This window comes from Molothrus ater, chromosome 3, assembly GCF_012460135.2.
Source record: "Molothrus ater isolate BHLD 08-10-18 breed brown headed cowbird chromosome 3, BPBGC_Mater_1.1, whole genome shotgun sequence".
Taxonomy (NCBI): domain Eukaryota; kingdom Metazoa; phylum Chordata; class Aves; order Passeriformes; family Icteridae; genus Molothrus; species Molothrus ater.
In genome coordinates this window covers 25681620-25706073 of record NC_050480.2, presented here as the reverse complement: position 1 = coordinate 25706073, position 24454 = coordinate 25681620, and the positions used below count along the sequence as shown (strand labels likewise).

General features: G+C 35.3%; 1 protein-coding gene across 1 annotated transcript in view; it reads left to right on the top strand.

The window, feature by feature from the left end:
- LRPPRC (leucine rich pentatricopeptide repeat containing) overlaps positions 1-24454 on the top strand; it is an 87873-nt gene that overhangs the window by 43115 nt on the left and 20304 nt on the right. The window contains exons 24-29 of the mRNA XM_036380591.2: positions 4611-4735; positions 5359-5465; positions 17843-17911; positions 18153-18243; positions 20493-20635; positions 20746-20827. Of these exons, the coding sequence (XP_036236484.2) occupies positions 4611-4735; positions 5359-5465; positions 17843-17911; positions 18153-18243; positions 20493-20635; positions 20746-20827 (617 nt within the window). The remainder of the gene's footprint in view (positions 1-4610; positions 4736-5358; positions 5466-17842; positions 17912-18152; positions 18244-20492; positions 20636-20745; positions 20828-24454) is intronic.

Below are 24454 nucleotides of genomic sequence, written 5' to 3'. Positions count from 1 at the left end.
TCTTTTTGAGATCACTCTGCAGCACTTACAAGTTATTTGATTTTTATATGCACTTGTAAAAACAGGCATCTTTGTAAATTAAGTGGTATTTTTAGTGGGGGACACATGTCTCTACTGGGGAGAGGTTTTTTCCCAATTTTTTTAGCAGCCTTATTTCAAATATTGTATTAAAACTCCTTATGTGTTGCAATGAAATTAGGGATGTTTGGCTCTCTTACTCCATTATTGCAATTAGGAATTTAGCATCATCAGTGCCAAAGGACAAAAGTGTCTCATTTGCCCTATGGGGACAGGACAGTGATAAGATGATTTTTCGTCAAGGATCATTGGGTCGTAATTAAGTTACATTCATGGCTATTGCTTTTTGAAGGATGATTGGTAAATGACAGGCTTCATGTGCTTGCTATGGACAGTGTTCACTAGGGTTTTTTCTCCCTCTGTCAGAAAATCCTGTTGAGTCTGATAATGTAAATGTGGCATTTTATTCTGAACAAAAGAGCAGGGAAATGAGCTATCTTGTCTAATCATTCAGTTGTTTAACACCGACTTCCAGTTTAGACTCAATTGGCTGGAAAGCACTTGACATGTGAAGTTAGTGCTGTTCCGAACGCATGTTTGAGTAAATTTTAAAGTAAGTGACAGCTAAATTGTACCTAGGGAAATTACAAAGCCTTCAACACAGTTAATTTTTTGGGGAGGATTAGTTGTAATTGCAACACCAGTCTCCTTGAAGATTCCTTAGTACAGCAAATGAACAGAAACACATTTAGCTCTTTCAAGAGCCTGTTCTCTTTTTACAGAATAATTTTTGTAAAGCCGATTGTACCTTGCTGAATTGACTTCACTCTACACTAACATCTGCTTCAGATTTGTAGAGAGGGATTTGTTTTACCAGGCTACCCTCCACCCCCACTCCAGAGAGTCCCTTTTTTCTTTTTACCTCTCTAGTGATTTCAGGTTTGAGAGCTTTTCAATCAGTAAACCCCTTAGGTAAATTGCCACTTCACTAAAGCTTTATGCATAATGTTGCAGCACTTCATTCCAATTAAAATCAATATTTGGAGTCTTATTTTTATCAGGCAGACTCTCTGGTTGGGAAAGTTGTTTATTACAAGTAAAAGGGTTAGATTTAGTGCTACATTCTTTAAGCAAGAGAGGAGTGGCTTGTTGAAAGAGAAGGGGGGCTGAAATATCGGAGAATGCTATAGCCAGTCCTGCCACAGTGTATCCTGCAAACCTTCCACTTCCTGAGTAATTTTGGCTCTTCAGATAGCTTTGTGTGATGAAAATTGCCCACACAAATATTTTGGAAGATTGGACCCATAATACCTTGGGTAGCCATTCTAAACAGAAAAGAATCAAAAACCTTGGTGTCTTAACCTGAACTTCAGCTGGATAATAATGCCAAAATAGGACTCTCCTGGGGCTGCATAAAGGCCAAGCAGAATGTACTTGTGGCTGAGGCTTCTTCTGTCATTAAAAAATTAAAGTGTATCTTCTTTTTTAGAAGAGCAAGTTTCAAAGTGCCAGAAAAATACACCTAATCTTTAAGTGGAACAGGTCTTAGTCTTGAACAGATAATATTTGTGAGTGACTTAAAGCTGTAGTATCTGGCCAATTCAAAATGAAGCATGGATCATCTGTGTTCACGCTTTAAATGCTGTTTATTCCAAACTGATGCTGGAAATATGTTTTTTCCAACATGACTGTGAATATATGGGCTTTTTTTTCCCTTTTTGACTAGAACCATATTAATGAAATTGTAATTTTAGACAAGGCTTTTAATGTCTTAAAGTAGTAAGTATCCTTTGGGAAGATAAAAGGGTGTTTGACATGCATAACTTCTTACAGAAAGACTCCCAAATACTTTCAAATGTACAGCTGTTTGTTAGTTTAAAATCATCATGTCTAAATAGCATTTTCTTAAATGTAGAAATTCTCTTTTGTGCAGCTCTTTTTATTATAATTGTTTCAAGAAACACATTAAAACGTTATGTCTGCTTGAAATTTGAAGCCTACTGTGAGTTCCTTCTTTTTCATTTTCTAAAAGGACTGTAAAAACTGCTTACAAAAGTTGCTGCTGGTACTTACTTGGAATTAACTGCGGTTTGTGACGGTTAAAAAATACTGCAGATTGCTAAATCATAGGAGCTCAAGTACAGGCATAAGCTTGATAATTTTTTCTTTGTAGTGGTGGTACCAACCAAAATATAGAGAAGTTGGAACTTCTCTATATTTTATTGGTTTATATTTGTCTTTGCCAGTTTAAGTATTTATATGTTCTATAAACCCCATTCTCTGGTAAACTGTGGATGATGGGTTGGTTGATTAAATGCAACTGAACAAATATATCTGATTTAAGTACATTAAAAACAGTTATAACAATACATCAGTGTGTAAGATATGGTAGTCCTTAAACACAAACTTACTCAGCCCCTTTGAGCAGTATGTCCCAGTAACAAGTACAATATTTTAATTTATTTTTGTCTCAGGTCTTTGCTCACTTTTTTTCTCTGCATGTGCAGTATTAATGCCTTCAGAAGTATACATGTAGAGACTAAAAAACTGTTAATGCTACTGCTTGAATGACATTGCAATTATTCATTCATTTATTGATAGCTTTGACCTAAAAACAGTCACTTTAATCCTTTAGGAATACAGCTGAAACAGTACTATAGCTGTTTGAGCATCAGTCTGAGAAGCTAGATTTATCACTGAAAACTTTAATTTGAATGTATAAATGTTGTTGTGCCTCCTTAGAAATTGAGTAGTTTTCTGTAAAACTGGTTTTTTTCTAGATGTTAACTGAACTTGCATCTAAAGCAGGAGAAAAATACTGATTATATAAATCTTTATATCTGACTATGGTAACTACCATAGTATTTCGCTTTTATGACAGTAATCTAGCCTGCAACATCTACTTGCAGTTTTGAAATTAACCTGTAATTTAGTCTTCACCCCAAATGACAAAAATTCAAATGACTCCATGGGGTGCCAGAAGATGCACTGTAAACAGGGCTCAGTAAGGGGGATAAGGTAGAAATCCATCATCTTAGGTTCTTTTAAAGAATGCCAGTATTACTGAATAAAATTAATTCTTCCTCTGTGTTTTACTGTTAAATTTTTAAAAAAATATTAGCCTAGATAATGATAGTAGTACATAGTAGTTTAGTTAGTTATTCTTTGAAAAAGCAAAATCTGTGCTGCACAAGAAATGCAATGTGAGGAGAGGACATCTGAATTGGGCTTGTTTTAACACTAATGTCTTGATTTGTTAAGGTTTTGTTGGTGAAAAAGAACATTTTCATCATCCTTGGGAATGTAGCTTCGGGAATTTTAAATCATTATTTCAAGTCAGCATTTCAGCTGCTGTTAAGTGATTTTTAAATTTTTTTTTCATTTGGTAACTTACATCACCCGTATCAAATCAGGCTCTTGGAATCTAAAATGCAGTCTCACTGACTGCCTGGCTACTTACATTTTGTGTGTGTGGTCTTGGTTTGTTTCTGCTTAAACCTTACCCTTCAAAGAATAATTTGACCTATTGTTTTACCAGTGTTTCTGTGGTTGTCCTTGGTTGTTTCTGGTGTTTTTGCTTTGTTTTGTTTGGTTTTGTTTCAAGACTGGGTTGTAATCCTTTGAAAAAAAGGTCTGCAGCAGATGATTAAGTACAGTTAGTTCCACAGTATTGAAGGTTATTTTGTATTTGTTGTTACTGTGATTGTTTTTATGACTTTCCAGTTTTGCATTTTATTTATTATATTTCTGAAGGTGTTAATAGTTTGTACATAGGGGAAAATTCAGTGAAGGATTGAGGTACCAAAAATGGAAATATTCTCTATGTTACTTCTACTTGCTGCTCAAAGGCTCCTGACAAAATGCATTTAATGCCATCTTGTACACTTCCCATTACATGGATTCACACTAGTGCCATGTCTGACGTGGATAGGCCAGCATAAAACACATTTACGTACCACACTATGTTGTTGGATTAACTGCAAAAATTGTATTTTTTAAAGTAGAAAATATCTGTTGTGTTCTGATTTTCATATAGAACGTAATAATGCTATAGCCCTTCCATTGTGATGGAGTGGACATCAACAGATGATTTACAGGCACTCTGTTAAGGTGTAAAACCAGTGTAAAGCAATCTAATGAGCTGTGGTTATCTTAACTCTGGTGATCTCTATTGAAACAAAATATTGTGGAATAATTGTGAAGAACTTAAAAACTGAAATTGCCTAAGCATAGACAGAAAGGTAATAGAGTGTACATGGTATTACTTACAAATGAGAAAATAAAGCTGTTAAACACTTAAGTGAATTTTCCATGAAGTTTGGGTTTTATCAAGATAGGTCATAGCATAACTTAAGAATATTGCTCAAAATTTAAGTGCATCTGATGCTGAGGAACATGCACACACACCTTTGGCTAATTGTAGTAAACAAGTGGTCATGGAATCAAAAACAGTAAGACTTGATGGGGGCATAAACACTTGGATTACAGACTGCTAAATGAATTTTCTGTGAAATTTTCAAGATGAAAGTGCTTTCAGCATGGATTGCTCCTGCTCAGAATGTTTTTATTCTTGTTTTGTTTCTTTCCACAAGGGATGACATGCCTGCAGCTCTGGAAGCTTTAGTCAGCTGTTACAAGAAGTATGGTAAAATTCTTCAACTCCATAACATCTGCTGTAAACTGGTAGAAAAAGGAGATGCTGATCTTCTGCAAAAGGGTTAGTTGCATGTAGTCAAATGCTGTCTACTAATATGAAGTGTTTTCTGGGGGGTTTTTCTTTCAGGATTTGTATATAATTTCTTTTTCTGAAAGAAAAAACAATTTGTCTTAATATATTAACTTCAAAGCACTAGTATGATGCCTGCATTCTTCAGATTAAAAAATTGATTGTAATTTTAAACATAGAACAGCTCTGTTTGTATAATACATCATTGAGCTCTACCAGATTAGTGCTAATACTTGCTCTAGCTATGTATGCTACTATTAAGAAGCGAATTTATAGTAACACATCACAATAACAAAACAATGCATCTGTTTTTCAAATAGCTGTGCAGTTCACAAACCATATATCCTCACTTTCTATGAGGAGAGCACGCCAATATAGTCTATTTTGTTGAATATAGTCCAAAATATAGTGCAGAAAAACATTTTAAATATACTCAGCCACAAACCTACAACAAATTGTGTCACATGTTATAATCATTCTGTTTGTTTCAAAATTATCCCCCTATAGCTTATCTTTTATGAGGCTTGGAAAATATTGGTGTTAGGAATGTCTGACATAAATATTGAAATGCTTCAATATATTGAGTAAATTAATGAGTTTTATTCTGTCTTTAGTTTCAGATTTTATAAGCAGAGAATATGGTGACATGATGGCTCTTTATGATCTCTTCTTCGCCTTCTTGCAAACAGGAAAATACAAAGAGGCCAAGAAGGTCATCGAGGTGGGATTTTAACTATAGTACTCTAATCGTGCAGCTATTTAGACTCTTAATTAGAAACATTTAAAGTTTTTAACCTTTAATTAGTCTTGTTCTGATTCACATTAATAGAATGCAATCCCAGTAATAAAAAGCCCTCAGCCGGCTTTATTTTGTATAATTACAGTTCAGAAGAGAGACAGTCGTCTTGTACATTGAAATTGTTTCCTCACTTTTTCAAATTTGCTCTTATATATCAAAATGATATTTGCATATTAAATATCGGATTGTGGAACAATTAAATTAAACTGGCATTCCTGGGTGTAAAGTTGCTAATCCTCTTTCCGAAGGAATTCTTTGTTCTTAAAAGCACTGGAATTTAATTTGCTGCAGACCATGCTCAGATTTATTTGTAATGCTTGTCTACAAGTTAATCAGCCAAACAAGCGCTGTCTGCTACTGTTTGGCATTTAATTTAGCATTTCTTCTCTCTCTCCCTTTTTCAGGATAGTAAGCAGCTTATAGGAAGTGGTAGGTGACAAACTTGGTCTATTTAGGATTAGTATATTTTATCTAGACTTGATTGAAATTGTGCTTACTGAAATTGATAAGTCAAAGGGGCAGCTGCAGAGTCTGCCCAGATTGTGATTATTTTTTCTTCTTAACACTGTTGTATGTTTTTAAAATGCTGCATAAGTTTTTCACTTAATGTATGGGAGGAGGCATCTTGCAGAAAAAGTAATAGTTTGTCCTCAGCATTTTTGTGTTACGCACATACACAACTCTAACCTAATTTTTGTTTGGTTTTTTTTTTTTTTAATTTCCTGAGACAAATAATGTTTTTTTCTCCTAGTTCCCCTTAGAGTATCTGAAATAGTAGCTATCTCTGCTTGAATTGTCTAATGGAATTTTTGCATTTAAAAAAATCTTAACTGAAGATCTGTTTGTTTGTCTGTGATGGAACAGTAATGTCCTGCTGTAGGGTGTGTGGATATTGCTAAGCACAGTGTTGAAACATTATATTTTTGTTCTGAGAGGGTGTTTTGGAGCTCAAATCTTACAATACAGAAGAACAGAAATATCAGTGTCTGACAGCAGATGACACTGAGGAGTTGAGTTCTTTTTACAGTGATTAAAGCATATAGGAGGTGAAAGTATGAAATCTGAGATTGGAAGTAAAATTAAAGCTAAATGAGCTAATGTTACGTCATGTGATTTAGCAGCTCTTTCTTTGATAGTGGCATTTAATTTCCTGGAATTTCTATTGGTGTCTGGAGCTCTGCAATTGTAAATAGGATAATAACCAAGTTATCACATTGTTGGGGCACTGAAACTCTTGTCATTTTCTTAAAGCATGCCAGATTCTCTCTGCAGGTATTCAGTATTTGGTGATTGATTGTGAGTTACTAATATCCACAAATGTTTAAGCATAAATCTAAACACCAAATATCTGGAGATTAAATGGAAGTTGTCCTGCCTTTTATGCTAAAGTATTTTTATCTAACTTTTATGAAGTATGAATTAGAGCTTTGTTTATTCTGCAGAGGAAGAGCTGGTTTAAATTACAGAATTTTTAATAGGGAATTTTCTAGGAATAGTATGCATGTATTTTACTAGTGGAAAAAGTGTTACAAAATCAATTCTATATGGCGCATAATATTTTAAATATGCTTTTGTTATGTCACAATATGTTAATTATTTTCAAAGAAATTGTTTCCAAAAGGGGAAGACGGAAACCTTATTGTTGATATTTTACTGAAGAAGAAAATAGTTTGTATTGTTTTAAAACATAAGCAAGTTCTATTTGCTCTTTGATTTGTTGGGAAGTGAAAGTCTTATTCCATATAATGTGAAATGGTGTGTGTGTGTGTATGTAAATACATATATGTGTATGTATATATCAAAAAAATGAGTTGTAGGTGTATTCTTTCCTCTAGTCCAGTGGGTTTTGTGACTAAATTACTGCTTTGATGCTCATCTCAGATTATTTTTCTATCTTCTTTGCTTGTGAAATAATACTTAGTGAAGGAGATCAGTTGGTGCTGCTTTCTCTTTTAGATGCTGTTGCATGTACCTTTAGGCATATACTTTAATCAAGTATTGCTGGTTATGATGGTCAATTTTAGTGATTTGAAAACATCTTTGAAATTAATAAAGAGTATCTAAAGGGATAGTAATAAAACTGGAAAGGAAAATCTTTAGGAGCTAAGGAAGTTACCACTGTGGAGGATAATGTTTGCTTAAATGGGATTTTTACTCATTGGAGACCACTGCCTCTGCTTGCTCCTGCTATTTTTAGAAATTAGAGATATACTATATGCTTATGTGAAACTTAATGACAAGTGCTGCTTTGAAAAACTTGGAACTCAAAGGAATGAAAAAATAACTGTTAAATCTCAAATCTTTGGTAAAATTAAAGTGGGTGACAATACTGGGAAAGGACAAAGGATAAGATTTGAGTGAGATTATAAAAATCAAGTTAGACTTGTGTATGTTACATTATCTGGCCACAAATGTGTTGGGAATGCATATATATGCAAGGTCATGTCATGGGAAATAATGAGAAAGCTGAAAGCCCTGGGCTTCATCTGCTTGGTGGAGTAAAAGCAAGACTAACCAGAAAATGAGAGTGTGAGAAGCAGTGAAAGGTAAATACAAAGGAGATGAGGCAAAGAATTTGTCTGGCCAATGCTAGAACAGCTGGACTGAAGCATGTGGAAGTTTGGTAGTAGGAGCCTCTTCTGAGGCAATGCTGACTGGAAGAGGAGCTGTGTTTGAGAAGGCTGTGGGGGAAATGCTGTTCCTGAGGCATCATGAGCTTTGTGTGGCAGGGTAACAGTTTGCAGTATTGCTGAACTGCCTTCTTAAGCACTTGAAAGTCTTGTTCTCAGAGACAATAGCTACAGATAAGGTAGCCTTGGCTGCTCTGTAAAGTGTAAGTCTATTTTATTCTAGCTGTGCCTGGGGATTCCTGAGCCCCCAAAGTTGTGCTGATAGATGCTGTTTTGCTTTACACTGAAGAAAAGTTCTACCAATGGGTACATCCAGACATGATTGAGTCTTCTTAACTGCACCTCAACTGAGAAGTGAGCTTTTGTCTTTAGTCCTTCAAAGATGATCATGTCAAAACAAAGTTGGCACATCTCTCTTCTTGCCCCTTACCACAAGGTCACATACTAGCTTGCTTTCCCTTGGATTGGCACAGCATGACTTCTATGTCATCAATTCTAGCTCTGGATACTTAGGATTTTTTCCCTTACTTAGAAAGGCAGCTTAATTGCCTTTTGTCCTTGAATTTTGTTTTTCATAAAGAAAAAAGGAAGAAAATTAGGTCAGTATGTTTTGCTTTTAATTAAACTAAACTACATTAGAACTAATGTAGGCTAAAAGAAAGGATGTGAATTTTCAATAAATAGGATTAGGGAAAAAGCACCTTTTAAAAAATATTTTACCTGTCCTCTGAAATGTTTTTTTATTTCAAAAATGTTTAATCAGATCTCCTTCTGGAGAGAGGTCTTACATAATTATGTGGCAAGAATATAGAATAATTGTTTGGCCTTATGTTCTTCTAAGTCTTGTATATAAATGGTAAAAGAATATTTTAGAGCCTAGTCCACTAGATCTCTCAACTTCTTACCTCTTGCCTGTACTGGACAGTTAAAAGTCCCTTTTGTTTACTCAGCTGTTGATTGCCACTTTATTAAACAGGTGCTTAAGAATTGTACTAATGGGAAGGTCATCCAGAAGAATAGGTGAAAAAGGGAATGTTATACCACCTTGGAGGAATTTATTTATTCCCCTTTTCACCTGTTACCCTGTTTGTTTTCATGCTGCTTGGAGATTTACAGATTTCACTACTTAGAGTAGTTAAAATATAATGGATGTCTGCCATTTTGGTGGGATTTAATATTTTGGTCATCTCTGAATCTTTCACCAGGATCTCATAATTTGCAGCTGTTTTGCATTCGTGTTGATTGAATATTCCTAGACCCACCCTTTTCCCTTCATTTACTCATGCTAAATGCAGCTATTTAAATACCCACTGAATCAGTGTGTAATGCAGCCCATGTCTGCTCTTGGCTTTTTCTGAAAAGGTTTGTGTCTCTTTCAGTACTGTAACAGTTCTGTAGCAGAGGGTCAAGCAAAGCCCAGCTATAAATCTGCTTACTGAAAGTCTGAACCATGTTTTCATAAGCAGAAATGAACATTCCTGTGACTGAGCAGGCAAGATATTAAACTGATGTTAAACCATTTCTGTGCTGTATCAATAAAATCATTGCACCTTAAATGAAGTTTCATTGTACAGCAAAATACTTACCTGAATAAACCAAAACAAGCACCCTGTTCAGAATCATGTATCAGGTCACTTGCATTTTTAATTGGGAGCTTACGGATCCCTCTGATAGGAAGTAGGAGTTGGTAGCAGTGCTCCACTGTCTTTGTGTTATTCCACAGATCTTCTTGAAATCTTTCTAGATCAAATTAATTGAGCTGTTAAAATAACAGCTGTTAATTTGCTCCTTCAATGAAAGAGTCAAAGTTCTCATTCCTGCTGTGGTTTTGGTTTTGCTGGAACTGAAGGCAAAGAAGATTGGAATACAGGAAAGATCTCAGAACTGTGTGGCAGAGTTTTTGGGTAGAAGTTCAACCTATTTTGTTTCCATTAGAGAAACCTTCCTTGAAAATGGCCATGGATAGTGCATGGCTTCAGAATTCTTTAAACCAAATTTTAACCAAGTGTGATACTATCTTCATCTACTCTCATACTAAATATGTTGTTTATATTTAATAATTAGATTTATCATACTGTATCCCACATATGTCGAGACATTAGTATGAAGAATTCAGGATCAAATCGTTGTGAAATAGCTTAATGAAATGTGTTCCATTGTGGAGAAATGTAAGAAAAGGCATTTGCTGCTGCAGTCTGGGACCTGAGGAAAGAACTGGTTTGGGGTGAGTTCAGTGTACAGGAATATATCTATCAACAGATGTCAAGTTAATTTAAGAGGTAAATAGATTTAAGCAAAGAATCGTGACATTCATCGTCAGCAGACCTCAAGATACCAGTTGGCTTTGGATTTAATGTGCCATAAAAACAATGAGAATATTTCTACATGATATTGAGAGATTACAACCTTCTTTCATCCAGATTGTTTTTTTTAAGAGTCTGCATCATAAAATTGCATCCTGATTTTATGCTGGAGATGAACTACCAGGAGAAGATGCTTTCTTGATTTGTGACAGCAGGGTTGGGGGAGTGAGGGGGGTGCATCAGTTATGTGTAATTTAGTGATGGTTATATCTAGTCTCTGAATTTATTTACCAAGACTTAATTTTTGTCCTGTTGAGAAAAGAGTGGAGGTGATTAAAACAAAATTTAAATGTTTGTGAACAAGGTTGTATTAGATAATGGCGGTCTGAGATTTAGGAATAGTTTGTAGGGGGTGTCATAGCTTTTATTAGACTAACTGTATACAACTGAGACAGAGGGGAAAGAGCTTTTAAGCATGCAAGCCCTATACAAGAAAAGATTAATTTTTTTAATTATTGCCATTGAGTCCTATTAGTCCAGTAAAATCATTACTTCTCCTTCTGTAACTGGACTCTGATGAAGTTAGTTATTAGTGAACTTGGATTTTCTTTCCATGCATCAATGTATGTAGGTTAATTTAAAAAGGGGTGCTTACTAGTTCAGTGCACGTTATTTTTTAGAAGTTCTTAAATATTCCTTTTTTACAGGGAAGGGATATGTTTCAAGTAAGTAAATTGGTAAAGGAGATGACTACTGAAAAAATTCCTTCCCAAAAGGAAGGCAGTAATGCGTTCAGAATGTGGGATTATGGCAAGATTTGTGCTTCTTTTCTTAGCTCCTGGGACTTTGTGTTAGAAGGAAGAGGTTTATAGTGCTTTTTTTTTTTTTTTTCATTCATCATACACTGTAAAACCACATTACAAGGCCAAGAGCACATTTTTGCTCTGTTTTGAGTCTAGGATAACCTTGAGGAGTTTGTTTTAAGCAGAGTCTTTGTGTATATTTTGTCACCTTTTCTTCCAGTGTAGTTATTGTTGGGAATGTCTACTGATTTTTTATAGTAATAATATTTCACCACATAATTTATCTTGGAAAACTTAGTGTAAATGTAGAATATTCCAATAGTGATTAAATGTAAATCAGTTTGACTTGTCTTGAGGAACGATAAAGTTGTAGAACTCTATCCTACTTTTATTTTAGTATTTTTGGAAAATAATCTACTTGCCTGACATTTTTCTCCATGTTTGTCTAACATATAGCAGCTTGTATTCCTCTTTCAAGTGAAATAAATAAAATCATGAGTATTTACTCAACAGATACTTGCGTTGGTAAAGTCAGTGAACTGTGAAACTGACAGAAGCTTTGAAGCAAATACATAGGTAGGAAGAAGAAAGCCACAAACCAACAGTACAAACTTCCCAGTGGAGACTGTGAACTTTGTATTTTCTTACTGTGAACTGCTGCTGCTTTTTACATCAAAATTGACCTAGTAGAAGTTGACTGGTTGCCATCTTGTGTGATTTTAGAATAGGCAGAAAGGAGAGCATTAGTTTGAATTCTCATCAGTCTGAGGAGAATAGTTAGTGAGGACAGATGTGTAGGCATGTGTCCCTTTGTCTTTCATTAACTATCTGGTACTGCAAATAAAATATCAAATACACTTTAGCTGAGTAGGCTTTGAAGGCATGACTTGCAGTGGAGCAGCTCATAAGTTTTGATATTCCAGTACTGCATTAGAGTACTTGCCCTCATTATCAAACATGAAAAGTAGACATATTGAAGGTACAGATATCATTGTTTTCAAGCTTACATACAGTCATCTCTTGCCCAAAAGGTTGAACAAGAGTCCACATATTTTAGATCAGTTTCTCTTTAAAGAATTCTGTGTTATGGGGGTTGTATTTTGTTTAGTCATATTTATTTCTGGGCAAAGTTGCTTATAAAGAAGAAAAGAAATTACTCATTTTTTAGAGAGTTTGCAAGGTTCTCTTTTGTTTAGAAAGAATAAAGTGAGTGAGAGTGTCATTCTGTGCTATCACCAAAGAAGCCATTTTTGAAATCATTGAAAACTACTTTCAAAGTGGAAAATGAACTTGTAGAGAAAGTATTGCTTCCATTGCCAGCCATAAACAGCCGTAGCTGTAATGCCATCCTGGTAGTTCAAGAACTTGAATAATAGTTGAGCTAGGAGAGCACTAATAGTTTTGTTGGGCAGTTGATACGATTGCAACAGGAAAGATGCTTTTTGATGCACAGGTTATTTTTAGATCACTCAGTCTCTAAAGCTGGATGGTTTGTGAGCTTCTGGACTACTGCATAAAAGTTCAGAGCCAATAATCAAAATAGGGTTTTTTTCCTGTATATTTAACAATGATACTTCACTTGGACTTTGCTATGACGACTGTAGTGGGAGAAATACAGCAAAGTGGTGTACCTGCATACATATGAACTCAAGATGTAAGATTATTTTTAAAAATAATGTACATATGTTAATTGGTACTTTTAAAAAACTCATGCATTGTTATTTGAAAGTAAAGGAGTGTTTAGCAGGAGGAAAAAATAATAGAAGTGTAAAATAGTTTTAACCATCTCAGTCAACACCTATAGACTAGGATGGCTACATAAGGTACAGAAATTTTATATATGTTCTTTTGATCAAGAGGTGCACCTACTGCTTAGTAGAAGTGAGGACTTCTGCTACAAGTTTTAACCTAGGGGAAGATTCAAGGAAACCATCCAGTGTTTATGTTGTAAACAGCTTTGTTCAAATAACCTACTATGCAAAAATAACCCGGGGTTCATTAAAGCTGTACGGAATTAGTGAGATTTTCCTAGACATTTTTGTGGAATCAGGGAAAAATCTGTCTTTAAATTAAGAACTTCCCATCAAGTGTTCTGTTTTCCATGGTGCTTATGTTGGAGAGAGCTGTTAGGAATGACACACATCAGTTCCTATAGCTGTCTGCCCAAGGCTGTCTGCTTGGAGGAGTAAAGCATTTTCCTGCAAGACATTGCTTTGGCATCTCAATCTCAGTAACTGGTTCTGGTACTGGTAGCATAAGTCTATTATTGCTGCTGATGTAACTCTTCATGAAATGTTCTTCTTCCTTTAGCAGCATTAGCTGTCTCTTACGATTACTGGATTTTTCAGCTGCAAAGAGAGGAATGAATGGATCTGTCCTTCCAAAGAATACCATCAGGAAGTGCAGCATGGATGGCTTCTATAAAATTTCCCTGTTTCTTTCCAATATGTTTGTATTAGTGATTATAGTAGAACTGTTTCCCTAAGAAAAGACTGAACTTTTTGCAAACAAAATGCAGAAGTTTTGAAGTAAATGTAAACTAGGTAAGGTGGTTGGGGTTAAACTTGAATAGTTAGAATTGATGTGTTATTCACAGTGCAGTTATGAAAGGCTAGAATAAGTTGACTGCTATATGTAAGAATTATTTTGCCAAACAGGCACAGTAATCATTCGTGAACGTGCAGCATTGCAAGGTTAAAACAGAAGCTCTCCATCTCATGTCACATGTATGCCAAATGAAAAATGCTGCTGCTGGTTTTTAAACAGTTATGCAACCTAAGCCAGCAAAAGTGCCACTGTTTTGGGGCAGTTCTCAACTCTTAGTTTGCTGAGTCATCTTTTTGAAAAGGACTCAAGGCTTCTGGTCTGTATGATGTCTTTTGTGGTTTTTCTCTGTAAGTTTTGTGTTTAAAAAGAAAAAGTTTGGTTTAGGCAAGTGGAGAGGAGTAAATAAATATTTTCATATGTCTTCTGTAATTTTTAAAACTTTTTTGTTAGAAAAGCTTTTTTGAAAGTAAAAAAACAGTATGGCTCTATTGGCTGTAGCAGTTACAGAATACTAAGGCAAACAGAATTTGAATATTTCTATTGTTATTTTAAAATCTGGAAAAACATCTCATAGATTCCTCTCTGACAGGTCACTATTTTTCCAGACAATCTGTTTTCTTTCAGCTGTAATAGGTAGAAATTAGCTCAAATAAAACTTAGTATAGAAAATGTACTGATTGGACCCCTTCAGTCACCTGAAGTGACTGGTTCTCAGAAGGAGGAGAACAAATCAAATGCTTTCGGTGTGTTAGGACTGTTGAATGATTTTTATTGCTGCTTGACAAGAGTTCTTGCAAAGATGCAGCATATTTATCCCTTTCTGGTTAGTGTTCCTTACTGTGTGTGAAGGTGCAGAATCAGTGAGTAAATTGGTGTGGGTGTAAGTGTAGAATAAGTGTAATTGTCATAGAATTACAGAATATGCTGAGTTGGAAGGGGCCCATCAGCATCATCAAGTCCCCTCCTGGCCCTGTGTAGGACACCCCAAGAATCACATCACGTGTAAGTTCTGATCAAAACTCTGGGCTGATTTCTGTAGAAGATACGATGAAGTAGCTGAATTCTGCTTAGCCTAGAGAAGAGTCAGGGAATTATTTTATATACATCATTAAATTAGTATGAATTTGAGATATTAAAGAAAAATCAATTGTATATTGTCTTCTAATACAAAATCCAAGCTAGTAGAAGTTAGGCTGAAAACAATCAAAAGTGGCAGTACTTTGGTTGTTCTCTGCAGAAGGTGGTGGAGGTAACCCATTGCCTAAAGATCTTCTGAATGTGATAAATCTTAAGGGGTTTCAGGGGCAACCAGAAGAGCTCATGGAAGAGAAATAACTTACTAGAACCAGTGTGATCCACTGAACCTCAGGTAGTTGGAGAGTGGAAGAGCACTAAAGGGAAAGTATTGCTGTGTTTCCTGACATTTCATATTCTCCTGTTACAGAGAGGATAACAAGGTTTGATTTGGTACAGTACAACTGTTTTATATTTCAAAAGAATGTAAAAGCCAGAAATCTGTGTTTGGTTTATATGCTGGATGAATTGCATGAGACTCTCAAAAAACCCTCAAAAAACAAAGAAACCACTAAGACTTGATATAGATTTATTTTTTTAATTTAGTCCATTGAAACAAGCAAGATCAAAATTGTAAATGGTAATTCGGAAGAGTAATTATAGTTTTTTTACTTAGTTTTTCTTTATTCCTTGCATTCTGTTATTCTTTATTTTAGTCTGCTGTATCGTAGAAACACTGCTTGCTGTTAAATGCAATGTTTAAAATTCCCTAAGATTGTAAAGGATAAGCTACAAATATGGACTATCAGGCAAGCCCTGGAGATTTAGTTAATCTGACCTAGATGTTCTTTTGATGATTGAGACCTGCAGTATGTGAAAACACTTCTCAATTTCAAAATGAAACACAAGGATGTCTGTTGTATAACTCAGCTGTCCTTGTAGTGACAGACACATCAATCATTTCTGAACAGGAAAGGATTTACTATAAAAAGTTTGTAGCTTTCGAGCTGTTGAGTTCATTGGCATTCGGATCAGCAGTGATATTGGAAGTTGTAAGTGAATTCAGCATTTGAATTTTACCGTGTCCTAAAGAGGATTAGCTACAAATGCAGGCAACATACTTCTTTCTTTTTCATTTTCAAGAGCCTGTTTTGTATCAAGAGCCTGTTGTGTAAGATGTTAATTCTTGACTTAATTTTCAGCATATTTTATGTGAACCTGCTTGGTAGCTTTTAAAAAAGCACTGAACAGGTACCTATAAATAACTGTGGGGAGTGGAAAAAACTCAAGCAAACAAGTAATTTAAAAAAAAGCATGTACCTGGAAAGCTGTGTTTATATATACCACTTTGAATATGTGGGAAGACACAATTTTTCTGTAACCTTCTGGGCTGAGACTATTCTAACAGTACAGCTAAACACCCAGAGATGCTCCATGTTGAGGAGCTATGGGATTAGCATTCTGTTTTTAGCAAACCCTTACATTGACTTCATAGAATGGTTGGGTAATTGGTAGGATTATGTGGCCCAACATTTACTCTGCAGAACACTGTTTACTATATATTTAGCAGAATTCTAGAGTTTTCACTGAAATTTTGCATGCTGGTTCTCTGGTGTATGCTGAATTATTTCAGAAAGAGGCAAGGGTAGTAATTCTGCACTTGGAGACTATGGGAAAAGGAAATTATCTGTGTTTAAAAGAGAGAAGGTAAATTCACATTTCCAATAGTGATTGTTTCCACTGTTTTGCAACTGAAACTTAATATTTCTCACAGCATTTTGTTCAAAATGCCTCTTTTGTGCAAACTGGCATTCAGATTTTTAACTCGCACTTCACATTTAAACTGTATAGATTTCTTACAATATTAAAACCTAAAAGCCTTCAAGAGTCAAAACACATGTTTCTCTGTAGGGGTGAACAGACATTTCCTTGGAATTACTTTAAGCTTAATGTGAATATGGACATTTGAAATAAAAAACAGAGTTCACTCTGTAAATTATATTTATGCTAAGACAAGGTAGTATAAAGCCAGGAAATCCAAGTATCTATGGGAGGGAAATCCAAGAGGTAAAAACTGGATGCTTTGCACACATTTTGCTGTAACCTTTTTTTTAGATATGTTGGACACGAGTAGGTAGAATGTATGATGTATCTCTTAAAAAAGATTGACTTTTCCTATCTTTATTTAAGAATTTATTTAAGTTGAGGAACTGCTGTTTTGATTATGGCATATGGTGCTGGGAGGGCACAATGTGGCCTTTTCTACACCAGATGGAGTTTCAAGGATTGAAACCTTTCCTTTGAGCATGTGTAGCTACTATGTAGCTGCAGTCTGCTTGAAACAACAAAGGAATGAATAAGCAGAGGCTCACAACCTGGAAAAGTCAGTAACACAAAGGACTGTGGCATGCTGACAATTACACATCAGTTCCTCTGTGTATACACACATAAGGGTAAGCTTTAAGAGTAAATCTTGAGCCTTCTGTTCTGGAGTAGGAATTGCCCTACAGTTCCTATAGCTGGTATCTGAACAGTATATTGGCATCACCAAATGGTGATGGTGCAGCTCAGAAACATGGTTCTCTAGCTGCTAAGTTGCAGTGGTGCTGAAAACAAATATTTCATGGTGAAGACAGTTTGGAAATATTTGGTGTAATTCTTTACCAGGAGTAATACAAAGGATTACTTCAGGTAGCAGCAATAATACCCTATTAATGTGATGATAGAAGTTATTTAATGTTTCCGTTCATCTGAAGTGTATTTTAAATGAACTCTCTCAGCAGTTTTCAACCAAAAAGGAGACTGTCTTGAATAAGATGACTGCAATTTTTATGTCTCATAAATGCAACTTAACTACAAGCTCACAAATAATCATGTTTTCATTTAGATTTCAAAAAACAAACAATAGCTATGAAGTTTCTTTATGAATACCTGTATTATGTTTATTTTCCCTTAGAATGTTCTATGTGCAGTAATGCATTTCTTGTGGAAATATTTTACAGACTCCTGGCTTGAGAGCACACTCTGGAAGATTGAAGTGGTTTGCACAAAAGTGTATATTAAATAAACAGGTATGACTTGCATGATGTGCTCTATGAAACTGTCATTTTATTCCAAGAAAAATTGTTTTGAAGTATTTTCTCACTTGAATTTTTGTTTGTGAAAGACTATATGACAGGCTGGTGAGGTGAACTTAATGCTGGTGTATACATAAATACTACTTTAGCTGAATGCACACAGCATGTATGGACACATATATAGAAAAATAATTGTTTGCCTGAGGTATAACTGAGCTCTTCCTTCTTTTTGAAGATGGAAACTTTGGAACAGTTGGTAGAATCAACTCAAAATCTGTTTGAATGCGATAGAGATGAGATGTACTACCACCTGCTCCAACTGTGTGGTAAGTGAGCTTGAGATCTTATCCATGTTTGTAATCTGTTTTCCTTTGTGGTTGGAGATGGGACATAACCCTGAAGAGAAGCTATATCTTATACACAATTAGTCTGGCTAGCATTTCTGAGGCATCTTGTGGGCGAGGAGACGTCAGGGGTTTGGTTTTTTTCATCTGCAGACCTGAACGCTTAGTTAGTTGTGTGTGTGTGTTTGGCTTTCAATGTGCTTAGGGAAGAAATCCTGTTCATCTATTATCTTCATAACTGCTAAAAATTGAGAGTCTCCTGTAATTGGATCTGGTTCTTCAAGGTGCATATACTTTTTAAATGTATATACTTTTCCCAACCCACAACCTAACTTTAGCATCATTTATAGTCCTGAAACAGTTTTGAAAACTGAAACTTCATTTCTATGCTGCAGACTTAGTGGAGGATGTGTCTATGAGGTTTTCATTCCTCTTTTTGTGTTTTTCAGTCTATGTTGGTTTTGTTATTCAGTGTGTCACACTGTATTATAAAGGATTAAAATTTTGGATATTTATTATAAAGTACTGAAAAAATACATTGTGTTAAAACTTGGTATGGAGCGCTACACAGTAAATTGGGACATAAAGCATTGTAGGGATTTCTGTGTACTTCAGTAATGTATGTACATATATATCTATATATTATTGAGCCATTACAGGTGTTTGATATGTCTGGAAAACTTGCTTTTGAATTTTGAATAATTTTAGGCTGTTCTCTATGTATGTTTTTGGTTGGATAGGACTATTGACGCAGGCCTCTTCCCTACTGCATTTAGCTACAACAGGAGAAGACATGAGTACTTGCACAGAAAAAATGTGACCAGAGACCCTGTGAGAATTTTCTGCTTTTCATTTCCTGAAGCCTTGGAAAGCTTCAAAGAAAACTGTAGCATTACCTAAGTCTGGCTTTACACATACTGGTTCACCATCAAAAATCAAATAGGCCTGAAAATCAATCTTGTCTCAACAGGGAGAGAACCTTCCTGTTTCTCCACTCATCCTGTTCAACTCTGGCAGTGACTAAGTCTGACAGTGTGCCTGCTAGGAAGAGAATCTAGGAAGATACAATTCATCACATTCTGTCATGCAAAATCTTCAGTCTTCTTTCAGAAGACAGAACCAATTCCATCTATTCAAAGAAGTGGAAAAACATTTGTGGGTTTCTGTCACCATGAAAGACAAAAGCCATGCATAATCCTGCTTTCAACCATTTTAGATTACCTATCAAAGTTGCCCCATGCACAACTACAGCAGGACTGTCATTGTGTACCAAAACCGTAACTTCAGATCTATTTTAAACATAAAAAGAACCCTACCATCTAGTCCAAGCAATAATCAAAAATGCTGAAAACAAGGATTTGATTATCACAGAATAATTTATACTGGAGAAAACCTCAGGAGTTTAGGCCTAGGCCATTTCCTGGAGCTAGGATAGCTCCAAAGTCAGATCACATCAAAGCCTTGTTTAGTAAAGGTTTGGGTGTCTCCAGCAGTGGAGATCAAGGAGCCTTTCTGAACAGCCTGATCCAGGATTTGATCATTCTACAATACTCCATTGCTGTAGCTTTCAAATGTCACTTTCTGCCCTTTGCTGTGCATGTGTGAGAAGAGACTGACTCTTGAAGAGTTGGCGAAGAATTTACAATATTTGCATGTACAGCAGGAGAGCAAAACCTGATTTGAATGAAATGCCAAGGCAGTTTATTGAGAAGGTTGTTCCTGCTTTAAAGAGCTCATTTTTACCAGGGTGTAAATCAATAGTGACTGAGAGTCATCAATGCTTCACAATTGGTGACTGCAAAGCTAGAAAATGTAAAGGCAACAGGAAAGCACATGCTGTAGGTAGTTAGATGGTAGTTAAGCATTTCCTTTCATGAAGTCCAGATTTCTGTTTGTTTGCAATTATGTACAGTGATGCTTATATAAATTTAAATTAACAGTCTAGAAAAATAGAACTGATGAGCTGGGATGATCACTTCTGCACTACTTTTGAGATGATTTCTCATTTGTCTGAAAACCCATACAATCCTTGGGGTTTTTTTCTGGCATCCTCTAGGTATTAAAATAGTTTAAAACTTCAAACTGATGATTGTATGAAGCAGAAGTACATGATTAATTGATTTACATTATTAATTGATGGATTATTTTCCAAAGATATAATTTTGAATTACCTTAGATATGCATGCACATTCTAAATGTGCTTTTATATAGAGATTTTTATCTTGTTTCAGATAGCAACAAGGACTGGGGAAAGGCTGAAGCTATTTGGACTAAAATTCAAGAAGAAAATATTGTTCCTCGTGAGAAGACACTAATTTTACTTGCTGGTATATTTGAGAAAAATGGTCAGGTTGTTCCATTTGAGGTACCTAAGGTAAGTGGAGTCTAACTTTCCTAGTTAACAACACTTATGAATATATTTCTTCTTATTAAAAAAACTAACAGATATAATTTCAATAATTGAAATGTTTGCTTCTTTTAAAGGATAGGCCTGAAGATAGCAGCAGTGCTTCTACTGGGGAAGAACTGAAAATACAGATGCTTTGCAAGAAAAATAAAGCAAAAGGTGAACTGAAATCCACTGTGGGTTTTTCCCCTGCTGTGTTAATTTTAAGGTTTCAATTAACTGCAGAGCTCTTCTCTGCAAACTTCCCAGTCTCTGCTAAAAACAGAATTAATTTCTGCATGATCTTTGCCTTTGTATATAGAAGAGCAGAGTGTATTTCAGTGCCATTCCTTTGATTTGGTCTGTGATTAATCTTTGGAAGTCCATTCCTATCCATCTCATCCCAAAGCAGAGTGACAGTAGAAGAAATAGCTTTACTGGGCCTTACAAAATGGGGAGGAAATCACAGAATCCCTGAATGCCTCAGCTTGGAAAGGTGGATCATCTGGTCCAGCCTTTTTGCTCAGGCAGTCTCATCCTTGAGCACATGGAACAGGATCCTTGAATATCTCCAGTGATGAGACTCCAACACCTCTCTGGGCAGTCTGTTTCAGTGTTCAGTCACCAGCACAACTCATACTTAGGGGGAACCTCCTGTGCATCAGTTTCTGCCCATTGCCTCTTGTCCTATTGCTCTGCCCCACCGAGAAGAGCCTTGGTCCCAATTAGTTCATTTCTAGTATTTTCTAAGGTGCAGAGCATTTGAATGTTCTGGAAATACATATTTTCTTTGTTTATACTGTAGTAAATAAATAGGCACCTTACTTGAAAGCGGTATAGAAAATAGAATTCAGTAGGTTTAAAAATTAATTTTGCTGAATGAGGAAGATTTATAAATGCAAGACACCTAGTAATTTTCTTCTCTGAGTGTAATCAGTATATATTATGGGTTGGACACAGATTTTTAAGCTCTGAGTTTTTAAAAGAAGAATGTATCAGTCATTCAGACATTTAACTTACATTGTTAGTGAAATTACCATCTTAGAGTTACTCAGTCTAAATATTCAGTTTATTTAGATTAGTAGTCAGAAGTTGAGTCTGGACATTCTGCATACTGGGAGTGCAGTACCATGTTATGTGTATGAAATTAAGAATCATGTATTATGGCAGACATCATATTTTCAGGAAATTCTTCATGCTGGTAACTGTTGGGTATCATAAAAAGATGAGAAATGAAGAAATGTTGTCATTAAAAATCAGATGAAATCAAGGGAATGTACTTCATGACATTTTCACTAGGAAAGTGTCCTGTGCCTTTGGTATCATGAATGATAAGTGAAGAGCAGGAGGAAACTAAATAGCTGCCTTAGACTTGACAGGGAGACTAGTTTAAAACAAAAATATAAAATAATACTTCTGTGATGACCTCAGATATTGAACTTAGCAATAAATCACTTCTGCATATTCTTTTATTTAAAGGTGCAATATTTGGGAGAAGGTGGTCAAGAGCTGTTGGGAATGAAGGGGAAAAAAATGTTCCAACTGTGTTGGAAAACAATTTGTCTTGGAAAATTCTTCTCTTGGCCTTAGAAAAAACCTAAAAAACCTAAGTTGTTGCTTTTTTTATATAACGTTATCATGTAATTTTGGTGTGAATGTAATGGGGCAGCTTTCTGATGGGAAAAAGATTAACTCAATCTAGTTATGTAACTATTCAGTGAACTTTCCAAGTCTGACACATTTTGATAATCTGTTCTCCAAAGTGCTTGATTTATGCAAAGTCATATTTTCATCATTGTCTTGATTCCTCAGTGTGAGAACTTGACTCTAGGGGATCATGTAATACATATCCCAAACAGTCACAATTATGAAACAGATTTGACTGTCTTGAGAACTGAGACTTTCTTGGCAAGTTGTCACTTTTCTAACAAATCTTTCTGCTTGAAATAGCTGATATAGCACAATATGATTTTGAAACCAAGAAATTTCTCTTTTGAATGCTAATGTATTTTAATAACTTTAGATGCCATCTGAAGAAGTAATAAGCTGATAATTCCTGATCAAGGGTATGTCTTAATTGAAGATTTATTTAGGTATACTTCAAACATGCTTCTTGCAGAGATGCAAAATGAAGTTAGGAAAAAAATCTAAACAGGATGATCATAGGACTGACATACACAACAAAATTGATAGAAATATTTTTAATTCTTCATTGAAGCAGTCATTACAGAAAAACCTAAAAATTAAATACATTTCCTTGTAGAAGGAGATCTTACATGTTATGGACTGTGATAATTGTTAGTAACATATGCCTGACATCTTGACCACTAGGGGCCAGGTCCATTTCTGTACCCAACTGATTAAAGTAATATTTAAACACAGGGTGAAATCCTAGTTCAGTCCGAAGACAGCAGAGCTTTTGTAGGAAAACATAAGGAAATTTTGTCATTAAATAAAGTAGAACTCAAACAGACATTTATGAGCAGAAAGGCCAAACCTATCACCAGTCAGCTACATTTTTGTAAGTCATTAGTTGTATTTGTAGCAGGTATAACAGTCACAGGGGTATTGTTTTTGTTGAATTGTGGTTGCTGGTCTGCTGATACCTCAGATTTCAGAGCAGGGGAAAGAAAAATGTCTTCCCACTGAATTTAAACTTGAACACTGTGAGTCCAGTGATCAGCATCTGCGCAAGCAAGAGAGTTCATCAATCACATTGCTGCAGGCCAAACTAACTTCAGACCTCTAAGTAAAAGTGGTGGAGGATTTCAGGACCTTTCTCATGTGGTCCTGTTGTTGTTCCATTGCTCTTTTGGTTGACAGTGCAATCACTCTTGTAATGTCAGAGTCTCTTGTGAAGCTGGAATACACAGAAGTTAATTTAATTTTTACTGAGATGCTGTTACCCTTTATCTCTCTTCATGTATATATTTAACAACATTTCAAGCATACAGAGTAGATTATGAATGGTTGTGGTAATTCTAATTATTAACTTGGTGTAGGAGTCTGTGTGATGTAAATAATAAATTTTATGCATAACCATTTCTTTGCCTGCACTTCAGGAGATTTTTGTGTATGCTTGTTGGCTAAAGAAGTTAAGATGCAAACTGAAAGGCATACCAACAGTTTTGATTAAAATTCTATAACACGTTGTACTAAGTGCAATTAGTATAATGCTTCTTACGACATTAAGATTCAAACGAGTTGTCTTCATCTCTACTTTCAAAGTAGAAGAAAAAAGCTTAACGCTTATCTGTGAAATTTGTGGTGATAGTCCAACTATTTCTGATAAGTTTTAAAGGTTACTGTGGCTGTGATTTGAACTAGCAAAGGAATTACTTCATGAGTCATTAAAAGAAATGTGCAATACTGTTTAGATGTAAAAGATCAAAATTGTGGTTCTTAACACAGCTTTCTAGCATATGTTACAGTGTGGATGGCAGTTCTAGCTGCATGTTTATAGCTGCATAATCTTGTTTCAGAAAAATAAATGACTGAAAACTGTGCTTATCATTTTTTCCCCCTTTTTGGTAACATCTTTTCATACACTGACAGTTATTGTGAATGCATGAAATAAAACTGTTAATCAGTCAAACAAATGCAGTGTAGTTTACTTGCTAAATATCTGTATATTTGTAAATTGTATGTTTTGTATAAATCTTGTCGTAGCCAAATAATCTGATCTCCCCATATTGGAATCGCCTCCTATATTATTTGTTAAATGCTGTTGTGATCATGCACCAGACACTGTAACTGTATACCCCAGAATTAGGTGTTGCTTTAAAAATCCTGAGTCTTCCCCTTCTA